At 44.0% G+C, this 26298-nt stretch overlaps 2 protein-coding genes across 15 annotated transcripts in view; both read right to left on the bottom strand.

Annotated features, from left to right (window-relative positions):
* Nucleotides 1-10675, bottom strand: part of LOC311063732 (DNA (cytosine-5)-methyltransferase 3A-like) — a 58926-nt gene extending 48251 nt beyond the window's left edge. For 4 of the 5 annotated variants that reach the window (XM_084083299.1, XM_084083300.1, XM_084083301.1 and 1 more), the window contains exons 1-3: nt 10559-10675; nt 8318-8569; nt 532-642 (exon numbers count right to left, since the gene is read on the bottom strand). In XM_084083299.1, coding sequence (XP_083939425.1) covers nt 532-642; nt 8318-8386 — 180 coding nt within the window. In that variant the 5' untranslated portion in view covers nt 8387-8569; nt 10559-10675. The remainder of the gene's footprint in view (nt 1-531; nt 643-8317; nt 8570-10558) is intronic. The other variant, XM_084083298.1, reaches the window with a different exon arrangement.
* Nucleotides 10676-13527: 2852 nt separating this feature from the next.
* The window catches only part of LOC311062629 (dystrobrevin beta-like), a 39937-nt gene continuing 27166 nt past the window's right edge, over nt 13528-26298 (bottom strand). For 4 of the 10 annotated variants that reach the window (XM_084081811.1, XM_084081815.1, XM_084081814.1 and 1 more), the window contains 11 exons: nt 23554-23631; nt 22803-22887; nt 21089-21174; nt 20872-20985; nt 20086-20182; nt 19502-19522; nt 18997-19150; nt 17203-17292; nt 16864-16911; nt 15820-15846; nt 13528-15323 (listed from right to left, as the gene is read on the bottom strand). In XM_084081811.1, coding sequence (XP_083937937.1) covers nt 15839-15846; nt 16864-16911; nt 17203-17292; nt 18997-19150; nt 19502-19522; nt 20086-20182; nt 20872-20985; nt 21089-21174; nt 22803-22887; nt 23554-23631 — 781 coding nt within the window. In that variant the 3' untranslated portion in view covers nt 13528-15323; nt 15820-15838. The remainder of the gene's footprint in view (nt 15324-15819; nt 15847-16863; nt 16912-17202; nt 17293-18996; nt 19151-19501; nt 19523-20085; nt 20183-20871; nt 20986-21088; nt 21175-22802; nt 22888-23553; nt 23632-26298) is intronic. The other 6 variants (XM_084081816.1, XM_084081818.1, XM_084081819.1 and 3 more) reach the window with 6 other exon arrangements.

Genomic DNA, 26298 nt, shown 5'->3' with positions numbered 1-26298 from the left:
TAAAGGTTAGAGAAACAGGCCTGTGACTAGAAGGTCACTGGTTCAAATTCCCAGACTGGCTGGGAAAACGTGGATGGGGGAGGCTAGAGGCAAAGACCTAACACTTTCTCTTTGCTCTAAAAACTGGCACTTAACCCTCGACTTCTCCAGTAGGACTCTGCCAACAAGGCTGTGTTTGTAATGCTGGGCAGCTCTCGGGTGTGAATATGAGTGTGAAAGAGTATATTACTGAAAAAGCACATACATGCTTAGCATATATTCCCTGGGTAAACAACATTAAAAAGTGTGGTTGGTATTGTGTGTGTGTGTGTGTGTGTGTGTGTGTGTGTGTGTGTGTGTGTGTGTGTGTGTGTGTGTGTGTGTGTGTGTGTGTGTGTGTGTGTGTGTGTGTGTGTGTGTGTGTGTGTGTGTGTGTGTGTGTGTGTGTGTGTGTGTGTGCGTGTGGTCAATCAATCTGCTGTAGTATAAACCATTAAGTAGTGAGTGGCCAGGCTAAGCTCTTGGCCACCAGCCTATAATGACATTACTCACAGGAAGCAGCTGCTTGCGTTTCCTGCCTGGACGGCCCACTCTGCGGGGGGCGGGGGGGCTGGCCGCTGGCGTCCCCTCCTCTGGACTGTCTTGGTCCACTCCGTCTTCACTCTGGCCAATTACACACAGCCGAGATCAGATATTCAGCCAATCATGTTGTAATTCATGTTATAAACAAAAGGCGACATTGCAGTAACAAAACAAATACGGCCGGCCATCCGATGACAAATGTGACAAAATCAACGTGTCCAATACAATGGGCCATTAGGAACACAATTAAAATGACAAATACTGTCTTTACTACAGTTCAGTACTGTCTGATCTGAACATTGCTTGTGTATTAACAGTTACAGACCACAGTATGATAAATGTAGTAAGTATTAATCAGGCTTAAATGCACAGTCATGGCTTGTCTCACACAGAATAAGTTAGGCTTCCCACAAGACAGCAGATGAAGAGAAGAAGGATAAAGACAGTGCTGAAGACCGACAGGCTTTCATACCCCAAAGAACTAACTATGTTTCACCCTCGCCAATGACCGACTGCATTTAACCACTTAAACCCTGTATACTTTGTTGACATGAGTCCCACAGGGGTCTATAATAGGCCCCTCCCCTTTTCCCTCTACACCAAATCTCTTTGCCCGAAAATAGCTGATCAGCCTTTTTCAGCGAATGTTTGCCCCAGAATAGAGACGCTATGGTTCATGTGGTTAAGAGAGGGGTGAGCAGCTGGACCTAATTATAACCATCAATTAGCTGAGTCATAACAGGTTCCATTTACAGTACCCTACCCAAGTTGTTTTTTGCTATTATAGTTGTCTAGTGTGTTGAAATGTATTTATAATTAATTGTACTTGTCTGTTTGTCTTGCTTTGCTACCTCTGCAACACAAGGACCGCAATGGAAATAAACTTGCGAGCAAGCTTATTTCAATAAAATCGTTTTCATTCTTCTGTTCCATTTTGTAGGCTTAGAGGTCACATATTCAACTTAATAGTCTTATTTCCATAATCCCAGACAGAGTGTCTGGATGCGGGGCAAATTCTCTACACTTTATTACTTATTACTACTTAGTACTTACTGTATTATAACTTTTAGCACCTTAAGTGTTAACTCTCAAGAGTTACATTAACCAATTGAGCCCCAGGCCAGGATCCTTATTCAGGGGGGACATTTGCCAAAAATAGCCAAGCCAAGCTCAAGTTGTGAGCTTGTAGATCGTCTATTTTCAGCTGAGAGATTTGTTAGAGGGATAAAAGAGCGCACCAAGTACAGTTTCAACTCCTTTTTACTAAGTATAGAGTGTCTAAGTCAAGGTTCAATTGGATAAACACTCCAGAATTTGCTGCAGGCAGTACAGTAAATGCAGACTCCAAAAAGGTGCCCTTGGGCCGCACTGCCTTGAAAATAATTGATCCGGTGGCCCGCCGATGGCCAAGTGATTAAGACCTCCCTCCTGCCTCCGGAGCCACGTGTCCTCACTCGACCTCAGATTGAATTACACCAGCGCCTTCCTCCCTCGCGCTGACTCTCTCCCTCCCAGCTTTCTGCTCTCCCTCACTCTAAAAGACAAAAGGGCGGCCGGGGAGGGGGGGGGGGGGGGGGGGGGGTTGCCCTCAGGCTGAAACTAAACCTGATCCACATCACTCGCGCTCGCCATTTCCCCTCCAACACCTCCTCCATCCGTTTCTCTCCATCTTTTTCCTCCCTCCTCTCCTCTCTTCTGCCGTCCTCTGTTCACCGTGACATGTGGAGCGGTTGCTACGGCACGGAAACTGCTTAGCAACCGTCTCCGACGGGGCCGCCATGCTGACTAAACGTGTGTGACGTCACTCGCCTGATGGGCAGCCTAGCAACGGGCAACATGGTAATGGCTTTGGCTGCCTGGTGAGCAGGCTGTATGCTAGCGTCACGAAGCGCGCGAGCACACACACAAATAATAGGGATTATTTTATCTCTATAATATACAGAGATAAAATAATAATACATTAAAATGTTTCAGAACCAGTGTATATCAATGGTTCTCAAACGTTTTAATGTCCCTAACCCTGACCCCCTGTTAAATGGACTTACCGGTCCATTTGGTTCCATTTGTACATTCTCAGAGATACAGACCTTGTAATGGTCCATTTGGAAGTTGGAACCCCCTCAAGGAGCGCTGAGGGTCCCTGGACCCCATTTTGAGAAGCACTGCTGTATTGTATAGCTGAGTCAAGGAAACACTGTCTTGTTTAACTGAGTCAAATATACAGCGAAACGGATTGAAAAGCACTCGGCCATATCTGCTGAAGCGCGCACGCGCACACGCACACGCACACGCACACGCACACGCACACGCACACACACACACACACACACACACACACACACACACACACACACACACACACACACACACACACACACCAATCTGTCCTTATATCTCTGGGCTATTTCTGTCTCCTGGCAGGTTATTTTGGGCCACCACAGTTGCCAAGCAACGAGACTGCTACCCGAACGAGTGAAGAGCCCAGCAGTAGCAGACAGACTGTCCTCTTTCTCTCCTTCTCCCCATCCATCCATCCCCATCTGACTCTCTCTAGTTCCCTCTCTGTCCATCTCTTCTTTCATCCTCACCTAATTTCACTATCACTCACTCCCTTTGTCTATCTCAGTGGTTTTCAAACTTTTTTCAAATCAAGGGCCCCCAAATTAACATGCATTTGTCCACGGACCACCACTTGAAAAGATGTTTTGCCAGTGACCCACCCCCCATACAAAATGTGTGTTGTTAAAATATTCATTTATCAAAACATTTTCAAGATTTTTTTTTTATTGAAGATCTACAAACTCAAAATGCGTTGTGAGTTTGTAGATCGGCTATTTTCAAATAGCCAATGTATACAGCGTTAAAGTGATTAAACTGGCCTGGGCCACGGAGTGGCGGTGCAGGCACCCTAGGCTACAATGCCAGCCGGACAGCCTGTCGCGAGTTCGCATCCCGATCTCGCCGAACTTTGCTGCGTGTCACTCGCCATCTCTCTCCCCATTTCCTGTCAGTCTACTGTCCTATCATTAAAGGCATAAAAAAACGAATAATACAAAAAATGTATTAAACATTTTTTTAAGATTTTGACGCTATATCAACTAGTTTTGCACGGGAACCTCTGGAAAGGACCCCTTGGGTTTTCCGGAGCCCACTTTGAGAACCACTGCTCTAGCTTATGCAAAGGGATGTTAGAGCTTGGCCAATCAGAAAGTTAGCCACCTAAGTGACCGAGCAGTTGACAATATGAAACACTAGCTAGTTTATTAAAGTCATAATATTTACAAACAGGAAAAAAAGTCTACAGTCTACAGTCCTCCACATTAGGGTTGTCAACTGAACTCGGAAATTACATTTGAATTTAGGTCTTAAAACTTATCACCCTACCCCAATTATCGATTATATATTTGAATATTATTAGAACTGGTCGGTACTGTTATGTCCACAAGTGCGCTCGCCGCTTATTGTCAAGAGCAAGCTCACAAACAGGCTAAATGAGGGACCCGAACAATAATGGACCCATGAAAATTGTTCCAAGATCCAATCAATTCCGAGATTTTTTTTCACTTGACGGAATCGATCCTGGATGTGGAGTTTGTTCTGAGATATTACAGGACCGACCCCAATTGTTGGGTATTATATGGATGCAGGCCGGAATTAAAGCAAAAGTTCACAGGGCTGCAGCCCGGGGCACGAGGCTCCGAGGGTCACACACACACTCACACACTCACACACCTTCACTAAAGCACCAATAAACGACTCTATTCTCGCCCCCATATCCAGTGCATCGTGCCTCTGTGCCTGTGTTTGTGTGTCTTAAACGTACACAGTGCACACCCCATAGATTAAAACTAGGTGGAGTTATTACTGTTAACTGCTGCCTGGAGACCGAGGAGGTATTTTATTTAATCCAGTCAGTCCCTTTAAAATGTTTTTCTACAGAACACCACCATCACGGTGGCAACCTACTGACAAAGAATCTTAATGAATTTGGCCTTTGTATATATACGCAGACATTCAATTGTAGAGCTTTGCTCACACAAGTCAGCAGCCTAATCAGCATGCATTCATTTCTTGGAGTTCTTGGAGACTGCGTTCTTATGCACATTTTGGAGTTGCTTCAGCAGTTTAAAAACTTAATTATGCATCTAAAATGAGTTGCTCTTGACCTCTGACGTTATTGCAGACTTCTCAACTTGAAAAGAAAGAAGAGCTTCTGAGTGATCAATAGTTAATAGTTTTACTACTGTTTTTTTCCTGTTTGATCGATGTAGGAAATTGCTGCACTTGTCTGTTCTTTACTTCATTGATTGTTGTATTATGTTATTTCATTATTATTGCATAATATGTTATTATAACTTGTACTGGCAAAATGTATTGTAGCCGACCTAATTTGATTAGATAGGAAAATAGACCTAAACAGATTGCTTTTGTCTGGGTAAAGTAGGGTGCTGTCTATGGTCCTGAAACACTGTGACTTGTTTGCTTCTGAGGTGGTTTGTGTTGGGGGCACTAAGCCTTGTCCATGCCCCGGGCACTCCAAAGTCTTAATCCGGCCGTGTACGGACATGACAAACCTAATTATTATAATTGCTGGCAAGAATGCCGTTCTACCAGTACATGACAGTTATAGGCTACTCCATAATAAGAATGTATAGCAGCTGTGCAGCAGCGTACAATAAGCTACAATGCTACACACTGCCCTCTCCCCCCTAAGAAGAGGAAGTCCTATGAGAATGCTGACACAAGGGTGCCAGGAGAACAACCTGGCCCTCTACATCAACAAGACCAAAGAGCTGATCGCGGACTACAGTAAGCCTGAGCACAGAGCACACCTCCATCCAGGACAAATACGATGGCAGTTGTATAAGAAATCGTAGCTATTCCAACTATGAACTGTTTTAGATTCTGCCACGTTGGCACTCGGCTCCGGAGCCACGAGGCTACTGGCAGTAGGCTGCTAAATAGATACTTTGCTCTGAAGATGATGAATGAAGAAACGAGGGAAAAACTCAACAAATGTCATGAACATTAAAGGGATAGTTCACCCAAAAAAATACTTTTTTTCTATCAATTAGTCACCCCATGGAGACTTGAATTCATGGATTTTTGTTTGTTTTTGTTGCATTCCTAAGCCAATAATTTGATGACCAGCGGACCAGTAGGCAGCGGTTCTGGTAGGAGACACAAAGGAGACTCTTTGTGTGATGCCGGTCATCAAATTATTGGCTTAGGAATGCGACAAAACAATATCCATGAATTCAAGTCTCCATGGGGTGACTAATTGATAGAAAAAAAGTCATTTTGGGGGTGAACTATCCCTTTATGCCCACACCCGTATTTCACTCTTACGTATGAAACTCACAACCATTGTCCAAAGGGTGGCGCTGTAGCACTCAATTGAAAATGCCAACTTTGAACAGGTACAACTCATGCCCTGTTTGACCTACAGACATGAAACTTCAATACACACATGCGTCTCCTCATGCCTAACAACTTTCACACTCTGACTTTTGTGCAGTTCAAATCTATCTCCTCCTGGGACTTTTGAGCAATCTGCACGAAACGTTTTACACATGAGCTTTGGACCTATGCCGACAAACTGGGGAAGTTTGTGAAAAAAAAGTGAAAAAATGAAGCTTTTATGAGCCAATGATTATTGCAGTTTTATGACAATTATTCATCTGCCCCTGACACATACATGCAGACTCACATGTTTGAAACTTTACAGTAATGTAGAGGGTCATTCCAAATATCACTGAAACCAGTCTTTCTCCAATTGACCAAAATGTAAACTTTAAACAGGCAAAAGTCATGCCTCGTTTGGCCGACAGCCGTGAAACTTGCTTACACATGTGCCTTGACTCATGAGGAAGACATCTATCATTTTGACCAGTAAGCTCTGCCCTTAGATTGTCTGCCATATTGAAAAACATTTAAACCAAGGATTTCTGAGCAATTTGTGTGAAACGTACTACACACACTATATGGACCATTATCTGAAAATCCCAGTCGAAGAGATGTTTCAACGTAAAGAAATTAAACCTTCATTAGGGCATGGCTTCATGGCTTAAAAAAGGAAGGAAAATCATCTTTGTGTGCTCTTTTCTCACTGCTGTCTGTATGTGGATCGAATAGCTCAGTCGGTAAAGTGCTGGTAATGTGCCAGCCTATGAGTCCCAAAGGTCAAGGGTTCGATTCCTGTCAATGGCCATGGTTTGAAGTGTCCAAACCCCAATTGCTCCCCTCCGTACTATCCACAGTCCCTCTGCTCAGCTGTTGAGAATGCTTATTTGTTAATTGCATGGGCTGCTTTGTCTCAAGTTCAATCTATTCTGTTTCTACGTCTTATTGTGCTATTGTTGCATATCGCTTTTCCCCTCGAACCCGCTTATTGCTGCTTGCAGCTATATTTTATATTGTATTCGTTCAAGTTAAGGTTAGGAATAAGGTTAGGTTTAGGCATAGTTTTACTGAGGTTACGTTTAGGAACATTGTTAGGTTTCAGCATAGTTTTACAGAGGTCGTCGGATTTGACACGGGCGAGCATGTTTTGGGGCGAGCGTTCTTGTATTTGTTTCAATACCATCCCTAGGACCAACCAGTCCGAAGACCAACCAGCAGGGGTCAGTATTAATAAGTGTGGGGATATCAGGAATAGATATGATTAAATTGTGAGAAAAGGGAGGGAAATTAATGCAAACCATAGCCTGTCACTTATGTTGGCATTTGTATTGCTTCTCAGCAAAGACGCACAGTGTTTGGTAAGTTAGTAATGTGTTACTTTACAATATTATTGTCTGTGTATATTTAATATGAAATATTCCCTGTATGAAATGTATTGCCCCACCCCCCACCCCCAAAAACTAGGGCTCCCCTGAAAGCCACAGTGTAATTCGAACGCTGATTAAAGAGGTACAACAAAATCTATGGGGAAAAAAACAACTTAAAGACAAAATGTACCTGTTGGAGTGTGTGTGTGTGTGTGTGTGTGTGTGTGTGTGTGTGTGTGTGTGTGTGTGTGTGTGTGTGTGTGTGTGTGTGTGTGTGTGTGTGTGTGTGTGTGTGTGTGTGTGTGGCAGGTCTTTATATAGCCGTGCTACAGAATTGGTTTCAGACTTTCCCTAGATTTATGAGCACTGTGTCGGGCTCTAGGGGTGCAAATGAAAGGGCCCATTTTTCACCTCAAGACTGTGTGTGTGTGTGTGTGTGTGTGTGTGTGGGGGGGGGGGTGTGAGTGAGTGAATTATGTAGACAGACTGATTCACACTAGAAATGATCCACCTGTGAGCAGGTGACTATGGAATGCAAAGTACCGGTACTGAATGTAAATACATAACTATTAGTTTAATAATTACACACTGCGCATGCACGCATGCGCGTGCACACACATAGAAATATGCATGCTTTCAGGACAAGCCTCTCTATGTATGTCACCAAAAATAAACTCTTTCTCAGGAGGAGCTAACGGCTCTGCATGCTAGACTGTGAGTGTCTATTGGCAATGTCATACTATTTTAGATCTGGTTCATGACCTTGCGTGTCACATTTCTTCGCCTCATCCTTTCCTACCTCCCCTCCGCTCAAAGTTGGTTCGAGCTAAACCCTTGCGATCTTTAATTTAGGTCATGAGAATGCTACAGTGTTAAATTAAGACACAGGATTTTACAGTGTGGTAGTACTGTACTAGAAGACATAATAAGGGTAACCATTGAAAGGATTCCAAAAGCATGTGCCTCTCTCTCTCTCTCTCTCTCACCGGGTCATTGGAGGTGTCATTCTCTGGTGTCTGGGATGGATCAGTGGCTGTGGGGCTGTTGGACGGCATGGCAGGAAGCTCCTGAGCAGAAACAATCTTTCGGAAGCAAAAAGCAACCCCCCATCAAAAAAAGAAGGAAAAAAAAGCAATTCAAAACATGGACCAGGCCCCCAGCAGCACCAGGTGTGACTTCATTCAGTCCGTCTGTCTTTCTGTGGGTCTACCTGTCTGTCAGTCAGTTCCGCTTCTCTCCTGGAGTGGGGGGGAGACATAAAAACAACACCTTGAGTGAGACACACCTCCTACACGCACACGCACGCACACGCACACGCACACACACACACACACACACACACACACACACACACACATATTCAGGACATAAAGGGACACTTTATGGAGACAAGTTTGACAAGTTTGAGGAAAATAAATTCTCAGTTTGTGGAGAATGTGTCTATGGCAACACACATGCACTCTGTCTTATTCTCTTATAAACACACACACACACACACACACACACACACACACACACACACACACACACACACACACACACACACACACACACACACACACACACACACACACACAAACACTCACACGCCTGAGGTTTGAGTCTGCAGAACAGGTGTGAGTGTGTGTGTGTCTGTGTGTGTGATGGATGGGATTTCTGCTCATGCAGAACGGCAAATACTCCACTTCCAAGCGATGACAGGTTTACACACACGTGCACACTCACATGGACGTCTGCGAGCACGCACGCACACACACGCACACACACACACACACACACACACACACACACACGTGCACACTCACATGCACGTCTGCGAGCACGCACGCACACACACACACACACACACACACACACACACACACACAGGACCTTCCATCATACACACAGGTGTCTTCAAAAGAATCTTGAGGATGTCAGGATCTGTTTCAGCAGAGCAGTATGGACAGCATTTGACTGATTGATGTACAACAGGGAAAAAGCAAAGTCTACTCTGTTCATTGTGTTCGACTGGAGCTCAGAACATGTCCCTCTATGGGTCGACTCAGGATGTATAGCCTTGCTATTACACTACGTCACCTACTAACAATGGACAGTAGGGCAGGGTTGCTGATGGAAACACAGCTTCAGGAGTATGGAACAGTGTGGAGGACACGGGTGTACAGTATCCACCACCACACCCCCTAGAGCTCCCAGCCCACGGCCAAAGCCAAATAGAAGAAGCTCAAGTCGCTGGAGTAGAGACTATGTTATGTAAGGCCAACTTATATAGACTTGTACAATCACACGCACACATGGAACTCAGATAATAAGATTAATACTGTATACACATGTGTGTGTATGCATGCACATGTTATTTCAACTGCTCGAATGTGCGTGCGTGCCAAAAAGGCAGCTAAAATCAAAGGCCCACGCGTAGGCCGTACCCACTATAGTGGGAGGAGAAACCGTTGCGCAGAGGGAACGATAGTGCAAAGCAACGAGGAAATCAATGTACAGCGACCACACGCGGCCTTACCGGACGGCTTCTTATTAATGGCATACACACGTACGTGTGTGTGTGTGTGTGTGTGTGTGTGTGTGTGTGTGTGTGTGTGTGTGTGTGTGTGTGTGTGTGCTGTTGTCTCGAACGGCAACGACGACAGATATTACTGGGTCAGGTAAAAAAAGCACGAGCGCGCCGCGCGTCTCCTCTCAGACGAACGAACCCGTTCACCCCCATTAGGCGCGCTCCCGTGACGTCGCCGCGGCGACGGTACCGCGCACCGATGTGTGTGTGTATGCGCGCGCGCGTGTGTCTGCATGTAGAGAGAGAGGGGCGAGACGGTGCGCTCTGGACCTGCGGGGGGCATCATGTGGTGGCGGACAGCCAGCTGTATGTTCCATCAGATGGACGCACCGCTCATCTGTTTTAATAAAATAAAAAAAAAAGCAGGAGACGCGCTGACCTGCCATGCCCCCCACCCCCCCTTAAAGGCCTCTACTGTACAAAGAAGTCCTCAAGTTCAACACACCGTGTCCGCGTTTAAAGCGCTCCGTATTCACGAATACATCTTTTATTTTTTTTGCTCAAACGGAGCCCCGCCGTTGTTAATACTGTGGCTCTATACAGTGGAAACGCGCAAGGCAAGCGCCGACTTGTTCTCTTCGTGCGTAAATCATTCACTGTCGAGTCAAACCGCGGTGCGTTGTGGTGGAAGCAAAGGACGTGTTTGTTGTATAGTTACCGTGTTGTCCTCCGTTCCTCCCAGGCCCCGGACCCAGACGCTCTCTGCTCGCTGTCTACCGGCTCTGTGTGTCCGCTGGCTGCTCAGCTCCAACCGGCCTGCTCTGCTCGAGACGAGCCGCAGAGGCCGCCGCACCGGGAAAAAAAAAAGAATTTTCCGCGGGGTCCTAGAGTCTCTCATTTATTTAGAGATAATAAATAGAGCTATATTTAAATCTCAAACATGTTCAGGCAAAGTCCCAGATTGATACCTATAACCTAATTGGCCGCGGACCTATGTTGTGCCAGGGACCCCCCATAAGAGATTTGTCAACATTTTAAAAAATTTCTGATTGTTGATCCTCAAGCTCACAAAAGCGTTGTGGGCTTGTAGATGGGCTATTTTTTCCCCAATAAATTCCAATACAATTTGGGTTAAACTGATTTGGTGATTTGGAAATTTTGCCCTGGAACACCCTCAAGGACCCCTGGGGGTCCCCGTACCCCACTTTGAGAATCATTCAGTAGATTCTCGAACATTTTCATGTCAAGGATTAGGAACCCCCAAATTGATACGTATTTGCTGCCCCCCCCATCTGAAAAGATGTGCCATGGCACCCCCAAAAGAGATAAATTTAGATTTAGATTTTGTAGCACACAGGATTCCACTACATGACAGGAGTCTGTCATACTGTAGTGACTAGGTGGGACAGTAAAATTATCTAAGTAGTTTTTTTTTTTTTACAATTTGACACTTTCAATCTGGCGTTGCTAATTTGGGCAGCATTGGCTAAACATTAAAAAGATAGCGACAATATCAGGACTACAAGCTTTTTATTCATGTTTCGCTATTTTTGATTAAGTAGGCCTATAAAATAGTGCTTAGTTAAGTTAAATGTTCCTAATTTTGATGGGAAATCCCTCAAGGTCCACCTGGGGGTCCCTGACCCTGGACCCCACGTTGAGAATCAGTGATATAAATATCCAGATCGAACCCAAAACATCTTAGACAGGTGAAGTACATTTAGATGAGGCATGTGTGAAAGAGGTTTGTCATTAAATATTAGGGGGGTCTACACTCGTGGTAGATAGAACAGGGAACATCTATATGTACCTGAGAGAGAGAGAGAGTGGTGTGTGTGTGTGTGTGTGTGTGTGTGTGTGTGTGTGTGTGTGTGTGTGTGTGTGTGTGTGTGTGTGTGTGTGTGTGTGTGTGTGTGTGTGTGTGAAGTGTATGTAGGAGCTAGACATTCTGTTTGAACTCAGAATTGCCTCTGTGTGTGTGTGTGTGTGTGTGTGTGTGTGTGTGTGTGTGTGTGTGTGTGTGTGTGTGTGTGTGTGTGTGTGTGTGTGTGTGTGCGCGCGCGCGCATGCACACACGTGCATGTTGTTACATTAGTTATCATCTATGAGTTCCATCCTAAAATCATGCACCTGTTTTGCTGGGTCGGTTTCAATTAGTTTGGGTCTCAGGATTGACAATAGGCTAACTTTACCCAATTCAAAAATATGAGTCTTTCCATTGTTTGGCCAGCGGTGTGTGTGCAACTCTGGAGTTATTTATGGTGGTCCAGAAGGTCACAAACAACAGAGAACCTCAAAGAACTTTCTCCAGTCTATAGTTCACTCTCCGCCCCCACCCCACCATCACACACAGAGCATGACCTCTGAAGGAGCCCCATGGGAAACATGAGAGAATAGCTCATCCATACTAATGAGGACAAAGTTAGGAGCACGGTTTTCCAGGCTCTAGAGGATGATGAGAACATAATAACCTTCTCAGATTCCATACAATAATGCAATAATGTGGATCTAGCAGCAACCAGCGCTGATGACGATGAAGGCTGCCGAAACACGGCTACATTTTTAAAGGGAGAATATTTTTAGTATGAAGCCACTAGACGTGTATCTGTCACATGGCAAATCAGTTGCATTTTGCAGGCCATTAGATTATTAGTGTCCAGGAAGTGCCTTTGTGTAGGTTAGTTATTGCATGAGTTTACAGTTTACAGTTTAGGCATTTAGCAGACGCTCTTAATCCAGAGCGATTTACAGTAAGCAAGGACACAAGATAATACATCATTATACATCAATAATACATCAAATGCATATAAATAGTAATCTAATAATAATGAGTAGTAAAGATGAATATTAAAAATGTTATCATATCCTGCAAAAAGTTAGTGTAGTGTTCATTAGATTTGTGTGGTATATAATTGCTTATATACATCTATGTGGACAAGGCAACGAATAGTTAGACACATTACCATGTGTCTGGCCCCATGCGCTGGGTGAGCGTTTTGCAGAAAGTGGAAGAGCCAATCAGCGTCTGTCAATCACAGGGCCCTGAGCGCAGATGCTGATTGGCTCTTTCACTTTTTGGTTTCTGCAAAACGCCCACCCAGCGCTTGGGGCCAGACCGGTCTGCAGAAAATGCATGATAATGTGAATTCACGCGACCGAGATGGTTTACCAGGCTAACGAAGTAGTTAAAGCTGATTGCCTTTGTATGACAAGTTGGAATAAGTTGACCATTCACAAACTACAAAAATCAATAGGTAACCTATAGATAGAAATTGTCTTGAAAACATGAAGATTGTTTAAAACAAAATTGAAAAGTGCACAGAGCGCAGATCTCCGTCAGGCCGGCTACCCAGGGCCCTCAAACTTTGGAAGACAATCGTAGCCAATCAGAATGGAATATGAAAAATCTGACTGATGCTGTCCATCTTGATCACATAACAGATACACAAACAGACAGACGTATGGACTGGGGCAAAAACCTTTTCTCCCGCCTTTACTTGTCCAGCCTGGCGGAAATTAAAAAAAAATCGAAAACTGTAGTCAACCCCAAAACCATGGTATTCGCCTCGTATCTTAGTACTGTACATGTCAAAATTGTGCTGTAAATATTCTGTACGTTGTGTTGTGTGCCAAGGTTTAAAATTCTTCAAAGAACAGCACTCACAGAAGACAGCACAAACACGATGGTGGATGTTAAATAAGATTTATTGTGGATGAAATACAGATGCACACATTCATTTGTACACCCTTGACCCCAGCCAGCAGCATGGGATCTGGGCATGAGTACAGTTTTCTGTTGGGACATATCTGTCTCCCTCGATCAAAACAAAACACAACTAGTGTCCACTCACTCAAGGCAATCAGCCAGCCATTCAGTGTACTGAAATAAATTTGTACACAAGACGCAAATTCCCATTCTCTGAATGGCTGAGATCAGTGATCATTGGTTGTAAGAGCCTGAATTGGGTCCAATACTTAACTATGTTTAAGGCCGAAGGGGCTTATTTTTCATAATCTTAAAACCCAAATAAACGCTGATTTGCAACAAATTTTAAGTGACAAATTGCAAATAACAATATTATACTTTTCTTTTTCTTTAACCTAAGGTGTACCCAAAACACAAGAAATCCAGGCTTATGAGGTTGCACTTTAGACATATTGTAAATATTGAGCTCTAGCTGGCTAAATGGGAACAGTATTTCCTACAGCATGCTACTGAGCTGCCTATATGCAAACCACGAAGGCACATTATGATTAACATGAGTTATTCAGGCACATGGCTGTGGTGAAATTGTACAGTATAAAAAGGATTTCATACAACTAAAGTATGACCAAAAAGACATGCTTAGGAACATACAGTACAGTAATCGAGGCATTGAGCTGGACCCTGGGTGCTGCTCAGTGGCTGCCCACTGCTCCTAATGGTTAGGGTGGATCAAAAGCAGAGGACGAACATCCCCACAGGGATCAATAAAGTATAACTTAACTTATTACAACTGTACAATTCTCAGCAATCCCGACAGGAAGTGTGACCCTGTAACAGCATACACAGGAGTTTAGTTTCTCGTACACACGTGCACACCTACACAGGCAACCGGAGCCACTATCCTACAGCACCTATGGCTCTGTTCTCATCCAGGTATGAGCGATCTGAACTTGAAGGGATTTCCACTTTCCACGCTGCATTGCCTCAGCCAGGGAGAGCTCGGCTGAAACCTGCATATACACAAAAGTCCCATTAAGGCTTATCGCTTCAGCAGGGCCTGACTGGCTGCACGCACAAACACACACACACACACACACACACACACACACACACACACACACACACACACACACTCAAACCCAACAAATAATTGGCAAGAAAAACTAAATCAAATCAAAATCGAAGCGAAGCAATAAATACTAAGCACACAGTGCCGAACAGAAAACGTACAGAAAACTTTGTAATGTCAAGTCTCATCCGCTGACCCTCTATTTTTCCTCTCTCTTCTCCAATTCTATAACTTTTTTCTGTCTTCACACTTCCCCCACACCATCCTTCAGTTCCTTGCATTTTCCCCTCACTATCTCTTCCCTGTGTCCATCTTACTTGCCAAACTGTCAAACACAGCTCAAACGCAGAGCAACACACTATAGCTCAAATCAGTAGATTCTTTTTTTGGATTCCTCATTCAGTTATATACTGCAGATCAAAACACCAGTTTAAAACAAAGTTAGATCCACACACAGTGAAATTCTGAATGCTAATTTAACTCTGAGTCAAATGAACACTCAGGATTTTGCAGTGCATGGAGCAGTGACACAACAAACACAGAATCACAGCTATACATCAGTAGGGACCCCTGGGGGGGGGGGGTCATTTGGTGTCCAGCATCATGATAGGTTGATTGGCATTAGTGCCGTAATCCCATTGGCAGTGAATGGTGAACATATTTCCCCTGGGCTTTCAGTCTTCTTTGGCCAACAGTGGAGTGGAATCTCTGAGGAGAGATGACAGCTCTGTCAGATAATAAAAATGAAGAGGGCCGAACAGTGGAGTGCAGTGGCAAAAAATACACTCAAGTTACTATAATGTCTCAAGCATGTTTCAATTGCGCAAAGCAGTGCTTTTCAGATGACGGATAGCTTGCGCTATCCATGCAACATATTATAGTGTAAACTGTGTTTAAAAACTAAAGTTCCACAATATTGTGGGGAATGTTTGTGAACCCACCAATGCCAGGCTAACAGACAGTACTGAAGTTACATAGGTCAAATTGCAACCAGTGTATTTCCGTTGAACACTGCCAAGACGATCATTTGCCAAAACCTCACAGTATTGTATATTTTCTTTCACATTTGCAGTTCATTTCCTGCTGATTTGTCAGGAATTTGTTTTTTACCACCATTTTATTGGTAACGGTAATTTAGAAGGAAAGGCATGAAGTTTTATGTTTATAGTCATTGTGAAAGATGTCACCAAAAGACTGCACTTACTGTGTGTTCTGTGTTCACTTTAACCTGCTAAATGGAGAGAGAGAGAGAGAGAGAGAGAGAGAGAGAGAGAGAGAGAGAGAGAGAGAGAGAGAGAGAGAGAGAGAGAGAATATCGCTAGTTAGAAGGATGACAATACTGTCAGAAAATGAAAAAGGACTGTACTACAGTTATCTGTCAGAGACTCTAGTTAAATCCAGACCTCCTCTCTGAACAGATCACATAAATATGAACCATACTTGGCAGAAAGACAAAGTCCACATTAAAGATGAAAGCCTGCGCTGAATCGATGCTTTCTGACATCTTTACAGACATGTACACCATTAAATTGTCTGGGAAAACCTCCGTATCGCAGGCTCTTACTGTACAGTTCTCTTTGAACTTTACATCCCATATAGGCATGTGCAGAAGCCAGGGGAAGCCCTGGACACCTGTCAGCCAGTCAGGGGCCAGTGGGTTAGTAGCGTAGGGCTAAAGCGGTGTAATGAGTGCGAGTCTGAGCGCAGGGAGCAGGCCAGGAAGTACTTTGACTGTTTCCTCCCAGCAGGCTGGCCTCTCGTAAAGAGGAGGGGCTCCATAAACGCTGCCACTAATGAGACAGCATGCTAATGAAGCTCACTGCCAGACTATGCAGACAAAGGGAGCTGCATGGCGATCATGTGCATGGGCACACAGAAGCAGGCATACACACATATCGTCGCTGAAACCATGTCATTTTTTTTAATGTTTTTTTTTAATCAAATAATGCCCTACTTCATCGTACAAGAGTGCATTTTTGAAAGTGAAAGTTCAAGTGAAGTCTATCTGTGGGTTTTATAAATATTGAACCAATGAAAAGTATTAACAAGAACTTGTGACTATTGGAACACAGGTTATTCTTTCCATTTCCTGAAAATTTTGGACATCGGGGGGTTCTCTTTTGACTGAGCAGTAGATGTTTGGTTCCCCATGCAAAGGAGTATGAATGTAGTCCTGCCTGAAGAACAGAAACATACATACTTATACACACAAACATGTGTACAAGTAAACACTTGCATACAAATTTACCTCTATCCTTGCCATTTAGTAATCGCTCCTCGTCTTCCCGGCCATCATCTACTCAGAGAGAGAGAGAGAGAGAGAGCAAAGGTAAATGAATAGTACGGGAAGGAGGGATCGAACGCATGTAAGAAACACATTTCAAAAGATGTCTTAAGTTTTGACGGTGTCCTGCAGAAAACCTTGTGACTTTCACCCCCCCCATTTTGAAACTGTAGTCTACATCTGCCATAGTTTTACCATCTGCATAAGTGGTTTCATGACCATGGGACTGAGCCAAGCTACTTTGGATGAAATTCTAAAAGAGGGGAGATGAGGAGTGAACTGGCTCTAATTCTGTGTGTGTACCAGAGTGGAGCTCCTTGACCAGTGAGGACATGGTGTTGGTGATGGAGTCTGCTGCTACCAGCAGGTCATTCCTCAGGTTCCTCCTGGGGCCTGGACAACAGAAGGATTAAGTGGGAGGGGTGAGGAGATGAAGGAGGGATGCAAGCAAATGACATGCAGACAGGGAGAAAATGAGAACAAGAGCCAGATTCAAGTATCTGTACTATACTGAATGAAGGGGGCCCTGAGGGTGAACATTTTCAAACTGAAAATATACTTAGTTGCACGTGGGTGTCACGCACCGAAAACAGCAGATCTACAAGCCCTCAACGCGTAGCAGTGCATTGTGGACGTGTAGATCTATTATTTCCGACGAGGTTTGTTCTGAAAACGTTCTCTTGGTTCTCTACGTCTCTCTTGGAAATGTAATTCTTCATCTCAACACTGACTTACTGCTTAAATCAAAGTTACATGACTACAAAATGCTGTTTCCTTAATGTGTCGCTGAAATGTGTTCCTCATGGGGAAAAGAATATGTATAGTGGAAAAAACATACATGGAATTTATGAAGTGTGCGTGTAGATGGGAATTTGTTCTCTTAGCCACACACTGACATAGTGATCACTGTAAAATGTTCTGAGCTAGGGCCAGCATTCTCACAGCACAGCATTATTTCCATAATATTCCCATATGTGGCAGATCTGTTTTGGCTCTCTTTATTATGGTAATATGGCCCATTGAAATGGTTTGATCAACAGACTATCTTCTGTACAGCAAAAGTCCTTTTTGTCAAGTGGTGTTAATCCCTGACCCTAACCATGTTATGGACCCGTGACAGACATTTTACAACCCTGAACAATTACTGAGGCAAATCTAATAAGAAACATTGGTCAGAAGCTGTTTTACAACAAATTCATAAATGGAATACTACATTACATGTGTAAAATCTCTGATAATTGGAGCCAATTGGAACCAATCATTGAATATTTAAAAAAAAAATATATATATATTTGCATTGAAATATACAAACTTTCAAAACTGATGTTTAGAGGGAAGGTGAGATGTTTGGCAGTTTTGATGGACACTGGTATTTTCTGGCCTTCAAAAAACATATATTTCCTATGAACCTCAAATCTGCGGCCCTAAAAACATTGTGGAAAATGTGTGCTTCCTCAAAAGCAGCTGCATGATGTCATCCAGCTCAAGTGTTCACCAACATAGCGTACACACTGATTGTACACATATGAAAGTACAAAATCATGAACCCATTGGATCTGGCAGTGCCCAGGGATGGTGTAGTAGTGGAACCACATGTACCCCTGCTGGTCTCTGAATGAATCTTGTCACACACAATTCGTGGCTGAGGGGACATTGGAGTTAATCCCAGCACCAATAAGAACCAAAACAGAATGGAAAACATCAACCTTCAACAGTTATAGCTGCAAACTAAAAAGGGCAAGGCCCACCAGCAGCACCTGCCATGTTCTCAGCCTACTCCCTCCCCACACTGTCGAGAAATCCAGGACTATTTTGTTCACCAGGGCAGTTTCTTGTTGATTAATGTTAAATCTATTCTGTCTTTTCTGTTGCACCTTAGCTTGCGCTGACTGGACATGCTACTGCCATACCTGCCCTTGGATCTATAGCAATTATCAGCCCCAGGTCTGAGACAGCTCATCACTTTATCACTACCCCCTCATCCAGGGTTAATATAGGTTGGGTATGTGATACTGTATGTACTGTATATATGGTTATTGCAGGAGACCTGATGCAAAGGGGCATGAATCTCTATTATTCCAAAGTGCCCTGACTTACCCTGAGCGAAGGCCTCCTGTACGTCACCCCCCACCCCGGCTAACGAGTCCTGGGGGGCATGCATGTGAGCCTGAGGAGGGGAGGGGCCTGCAGAGCGGACGGTCGCTGGTATTGGCCGAGCGGGAGAGGTCTGGGAGGAGCCTGCCGCCTGTGCCTATAAGAGAGAGACTGCCGAGGTTATTTCAGGCACCTCAAGTAGCACGAGCTCAAACCTCACAGTTTGCCAGTTGTATTATAGTTTTATTTTTTCTTAATTCTCAACAACTGTTCTTTTCTATTTCTGCCGGTCCTTGGGCCAAAACTCCCCATTGCTGACACATTGCACAGTGCTTAAAAACGCACAGCCATCAGTAAGAAAAATCGATCCCCATTTCCGTGCATCCTGAAACATTGAACTTTTTTCGGGGGAGGTACAAGGTTTCTGCAGGACACGGTCATTGCTTGTACATCACGTATTTATACATGCACAGCAATGTGAAAACGGCCGAGGTGGTTGAAGACTTACAGCCTGCCTTTGTTCCTCATCCTACATGGTCACAGCGCAGACAGATGGAAAGACAGAGAGACAGGACAGAATGGAAATAAGAGGTCATATACAGGTCCAGGTAGGAGAACAGAAATCAACACAAGATAGAAATAAAAGACCAGAATGTTTTGTTGGCCGGAAAAAAAAGGAGTCAAGGACTGATATTTCCAAGTTCATTTACAAAGTAAAATGTTCAATGTTGATTTAACTCAGATACTGAATCCAGCATAGAAATATAACGGCTCCATTTTGATGACATTTGTACATGTTACAAAGTACACTATATAGGTGGAGACAGAGTTAGTACTTATTATAGAAACGGGGGAAAGTTGGAGAAAAATAGAAACTACTGCCCTCTGGTGTGTGCCAATGCTAACAGCACGTGGGGAACAATACCACAAGAGAGTGTGTGTGTGTGTGTGTGTGTGTGTGTGTGTGTGTGTGTGTGTGTGTGTGTGTGTGTGTGTGTGTGTGTGTGTGTGTGTGTGTGTGTGTGTGTGTGTGTGTGTGTGTGTGTGTGTGTGTGTGTGTGTGTGTGTGTGTATGTGTGTGTGTGTGCGTACCTTGAGGAGTTTCATCAGTCCCTCCAGTTGTACCATCAGCTCTCTCCTGCTCTCCTGCAGTGTGGACATTCTCTGTTCCAACTCATCTTTCCGTTGTCTGTAACAAACACAAACTGCGCGTTACACTCTAGTTCTGACGAACGCACTGTCCTCATCTCTCTCATGCACTGAAAATTCTGTTTAGAATGATTAGTAATTAATTAGTGGTTCTCAGCTGGCAGGCAGCACCCTGAAGCAGACCGCAAGATGTTGTGTGTGTTAACATTGTGTTATGTATTATGTGTTTGTGGCTAGCATTCCAGCTAGTGTCTTATGCCAATTATTCGTTTTCATTTCCTGTTATTTTACAATTTGTGGACAATTCTGGCAGCCAAACACAAATAATTAAGAATAACCATTATAATTTTTGAATTGACGTTTATATTTTAGTAAGCTAAACACAATTTGAAAGGGAATATGGGCTGTAGATACAAGCTGTTGTTCCTACTTAATAAACCAAACATAGTGGGGTGGATGAGAACAAGTCTTGGTAATCGGTCCATCTTTGAAGCTACTGGTAACAGACAGTGTCAAGATCTGGGGACAAATATTAGTTGTTTTACTACTGGCACTATGTGAGACTATGTGAACAACAGCAAATGGCAACACCTGTTCAGGTTAAAGGTGGGGAGATAAGGTTGTTGGTAGTGGTGGTGTGGGATACTTTGCAACCACTGTTCTAAAAGCCTCTAGTCACTGCTTAGTTCCCACAGATCTCCAATGACTCCTGGGCTTGCCAGGTTGTACCTGAGCAGTCGTAGCTCAGCCAGCAGCGTGGGGTTGGTGCTGCCCTTCTCCGGACTGTGCTGGCACGTTGCCTCATGCTCCGAACGCAGACGCTGGATCTCTGCCAAGATCTCTCTGGGAAGAGTGGACATAAATTACACATTACATTACACATACGCAACATGACTATGTATATGGCCTACTCATGTTGCAAACAACATTTAAAACTTTTCTTTACCTGTTCTTGCTCTCCAGCTGAGCAATGAGCTCCCTCTGTTGTTTATTGACGTCAAAGTTAATGCTGCGATTGGGTATCCCCCTGTCCTGAAATACAATGACAGTTTTCATTTTAGGCTAATACTCTTATCCAGCACGATTTTATACGTATACGTGACACGCATTAAAGGATAAAAGTGGTACCCAATGCCTCCCTGCTTAGCTCTCAGCATGAAGGGTTGGATTGGGGGTAAGTCCCCTGACACATTAGCGTCATGTCCAGGGGGTGTACTTGTATATCAAGCTGCGTCACACTAGTCTACGGAAACAGGAGTCAGGCTCCTGACCTATGGACCACATACTTACTACTTACTACTCACTACATATACTTATTTTAACAAAAGTTAACCAAAGATCGTAAGCTAGCAAAAGTCACAAATGCAAATGAAAGGTCAAAGGTCAGAGGCACATGGCCAATATTCCTATGTGTGTATGTAAGGAGATATATGTGGTGCTTACAAGTGTGGTGAACAGAGGCGTAGTGCTACTTTTAGAAGTGGAGAGCGCATCTGTACCGCTTGTTTCCCGCTACACCAAATATCTTTGCCAAAAATAGCCGATCTAAAAGCTAACAATGCATCGCAGCGCGACACGTTGCAAGCTGGCTATTTTGGGCTAATATCCCCTGCAGAAAATCCAAATTTTAGAGGTGCACTCCCCCTCCACTACATTCCTGGTGGTGAATGATGTCTAGCTAACCAGACAAGCACGCCATGATACCGTATATAATCTGTCACAGCCTTGATTCTTCCATGATATCGTAAGCAGGATTATTAAACGCATAACAAAGAAAACGTTATATCTTTTCATCTTCCATTCATGGTTTCGTTTACCGGAACCCTCCGTGAATCCCTCCGATATATTTCTGTTCGTTTCAATTGAAAGTGACCGCCCAGCTTCTCAAATTGGGGCACTAGAAACTGCAACACACCTAGAAATTCCACAAAGGCGATTAATGAATAAGAGAGAGAGACTAAACTAGGCCTAAACCATAGATCTAATTTGCACCTGCTTTGAAACCTCCCCGTATGGCTAGACTGTGTGTCACGATTCTGTCTAGATAGGGCAATGAACTGCATCTCATCAGTCGTTAGTACACACAAGAGGGATTAGGATTGGCTTTCTTCAGCCTGCCTACATAGATGGCAGTGGAATATCTGTATCCACTTCTTTTTGTGTACAAATTGGCTTTGGGCGGAAATGTGGTTTCATCTTTCAACATGAAGAACGAGAGACTGAATCCAGACATGCACGGAATATGCCTAAAGTAAAGTTTACATTTTTGTAAATGTTTGCTATACACTAGAGAAGTGAGAGGTTAGCTGTAGGCTATAGTAGCGAGAGGCTAGCTTACAACAGGTGTGTTATCACGCCCCATCTCAGAGTCTAATTAATTTGACTACCAGGAGTGACTGCATAAATCATGCACTGTGAATGTGATTGTGGGGTGTAGCAGTGTCAGCTGAGCTGTGTTCGCTGCGTACTCTTTGGGACATAGAGACTGTCTACTCAGGGGACATACAGACAAACACTTGTGGTAGATGGCTGGCCCCTTTGGTGCCACACTGTAAAGCTAGTGACCTTCATTGTTCAGCCATCATCCATTCTGTGTCATCACCGAGTGAGATGTGAATAAATACATGTGTGGTTTCTGCTGTGTGAGGAAATGGACTCACTGAGGGGTCGGTCTCTGCCAGCCGCGAAGCGTAGCGGGCGATCAGTTTGTGCTCCTCGTCCTGTCTGCTGGTATTGTCCGCCGATCTGAAACAAACAGCAACATACACCAGCCCAGCGGTAGGCAATGAGAACGAAAGCTCATTTACACCATCCATTCTCCAAGTGGGGTCCAGGGGTTGCCCATCTGAATCTGTTTAACAACTTTCACCCTATTTTATACTTTGGCTATTCGAAAATATCTTGTAGAGCTTGTAGATATGCTACTTTCGAAACATTTTGAGAAATCTTGAAAAGTTGTAAAAGATGTGGAATACTTTGTGGATGTGGAACTTTAACACAAAGCTTCTGTTATGGGGGTCCCTGGGGCCAAACATATCAATAACATCACATGAAAATGTTTGAGCACCACTCTGACATGAACAAGCTGGAAATAAAATAGTGTTGCCACAAACAGCTTTGTGATGTGAATCATTCTAATCCTCCATAAAAGATTGAAAATAATGCAAAAGCCAGTAATAACAGATTCAAAAAGAAAGTTGAGCAGATGCAACATCTTGTGTTTTCTCACTGGAAAGGCACTGCTACACTAAATTAAAACATTTAAGTAGGTAATGCACATGTTTAACCGAATATGTAATGTCAATATGGCTGCTTTCAAAAAGGTCTATTGTTTCCTGTCCTGCCATCTTTCCCCTCTTTTCCTCCCTGCTCACTTCCCCCATCACTCTCTCCTCTCCTTTCAGCTCTCACCGTGGGCTGGTCTGCAGGCGATTGACGTAGGCGGCTATCAAGGCGTGCTCTTCATTCATGCGCTGAGCGGATGCCATACTGAATCAAACAGACACAAGGCAGATAATTCAGTCATTCTGGCATCACATTGTCACATGCTGGACTTCACCAGCTGATCCATGCTTACCGGTTGCTTCTTTTAACCACACAAATAAACCCCTAGCATCCCTTTTCTGGGCATGCCATAATTGGCGAACATTCAACAAAAATAGATACACACGCCAAGTTTGAAGACAATGGTGCTAAAGAATCGGATGGTGCTAAAGAATGCGCAAGACAGTCACACAATCAGACACACAGAGGTTTCGTGCATGTAGAGAACAATGCAAGTCGGGAATGATGCAAGTTGGGAACGCAATAACCGTTGTACCTGTTGCAGTAGTACCATGACGTCACGTCTTGCCTCACTACACTGGCTCTTTGTCTGTTTTAGAACTGTTTTTAGCCCCTTGTGAGGCTGGGGCTGGGGCCCGAATGCCACAGGCCCACAGGCACGCGCGCGTGCGCACACACACACACACACACACACACACACACACACACACACACACACACACACACACACACACACACACACACACACACACACACACACACACACACACACACACACACACACACACACAGGTTCTGTGCATACTGTAGGTCTTGAACTTTTCTGTACTTTCCTTTGTAAATTTCAGCTAGTTCTTGTATTAGATACTCTGCCATGTTCTGTTGTTCTTTCACTGTGTTTATTGTATCTCGTCTGTTTTTAATTCTACCACCATACCAAAGGCACATTTCCTTCCATGTGTGAACAAATGACGGTTCTACATTAAAACAAAACAATCAGCTTTCTAGGAATAACCCAAACTGACAGGCACGGCTATAATTCATAAAGGGTTATGGATGAGTTTTGTGGTTTCTAAACAGCAACATTTTGAAGCAATGCAGTCTGTGGCCTTCGGCAGGGCTGTGGTATTGGCAAGTTACAAGAAAGTAAAAAAAAAAAAAAGAATCATGTGGACCTCGGGATCCACATGGGAACTGCATGGCTCCAATGTGTATCTCGGACTTCATGTGGGCAGCCTGTGACATCAGTCGACTATGTGACATACAGAATCTATGATGTACGACTCCAAATTATGGGCAAAGTTTCAGCCCGATCCAAGCCCCATGTGAAAAGTTAAAAATAAAACAAGTGAAAAAGAAAATAGTGGAGGTGCTACGTTCCCCAACTGGAAGTGTGCACAAGAAATGTGGCACTGATCAGTCCAGCGGTTTGTGAAAATAGCTCCGGAAAAAACATGCAGACACACAGACCGACCCTCTTATAGACAGCAAGCCTCCTGCAGAGCCATGCCGTGAAAATGTCACTGTTGTTTACACAGTAGGCAAAGAAGAATAAAAGTTATAATGAAACGAATACCTGTCTCAACTATACAGACGAAATGCTAATCTACATTGCCTTAAAATATCAATCATCTTTGCCTTAAGACACACAAAAAGAAAACATCAAGATTTGAGTATTCTTCAAAAGAACAGCTGAAATCGTTGCTGTCTGGCAGAAACAACAGGGATTTGTCAGAGTACCCGTTGTACCTGTCTGTCTGTGTCCCTTTTGTGCCCATATATGGATAACTCTGTATCTGTCCGTCTACCTGTGTGTCCCTTTTATGCCCATACTGTATATGGAGATTTCTGTAACTGTCAGTCCTTGTCCCTTACATGCCCATATGCAGATCACTGATGTCATCAATATATGCCCATATATGGGCATGCCCCCTTTTCTGCCCATATATGGAGCTGACTGCATTGTTTGCGCCTGATGCCATGACGACACATTGAGGTTAGGCTACAGTGGTGAGCTGTGGATTTTTGAACTAAGGGTGCTGTATTTTATGACGTCACGCGCACGTGCGCGCGCAGCCATGTGCACATAGCCACTCAGCTCAGTGCTAGTTGAAATACTGTATTCAACATGTGATTATTAATGTAATTATATGTATTATTATTTTGTTGCATTGTTGCATTGTTAATTTGTTGTTTTTATTTTTGTTTCAAATTAATTATTTTATTTTCCTTTTAATTTTATATAAAAGCCCTTTACATAGACTCACCCACACATAGTTAAAATAATCAGACAACTTGTCTTTGTCTTGTCTCAGCGAACTGGGTCCTCTGCTAAGCGATCCCCTTCACACCTTGCAGTGCAGAGACTGTTGTCTCTCATTGTGAGATGTGAGACACATTCAATTCAAGTCCGTGTCTTTTCTCGAGTAGCCTAATGTTATGCAAAGCAGCCAGGTAGACGCTATTGAGAACGGCTCGCCACTGACGGCGCGAACCTTGAGAGGCTATTGTTTTTAAACTTTAAGGTGTTAAAGACCGCCGCTGACGGTGCGTGCATGTGGAGCACGCGCGAGCCCCCAGTCCCCACAGTGTCAGAACTAAGGGTGCGGCGCCCCCTCCCACACCCCCTACAGCTCAACCCTGGGCTACACACTCCATATTTGGGCGTAGCTGCATTGGGAACTCCTTATACGGTTATGGCTGAGACATGGTGCCATGAGCGTGACGTCAGAGGTCCGCCCACCCACTGATCGGCCCGTCTGCTGGCCCGCCTGCCGGCCCGTCCTCCCTTAAGCCAATTTTAATATAGGATTTAAAAATGTCTTAAAAATATAAATAATAAAGGAATGGTTTTGGACATACAAGGTCTCC

Source organism: Gymnoscopelus microlampas (genome assembly GCF_963454915.1).
Source record: "Gymnoscopelus microlampas genome assembly, chromosome: 16".
Lineage (NCBI taxonomy): Eukaryota > Metazoa > Chordata > Actinopteri > Myctophiformes > Myctophidae > Gymnoscopelus > Gymnoscopelus microlampas.
Note: the sequence above shows the minus strand (reverse complement) of the source record. Positions and strands in the feature narration are given on the sequence as shown.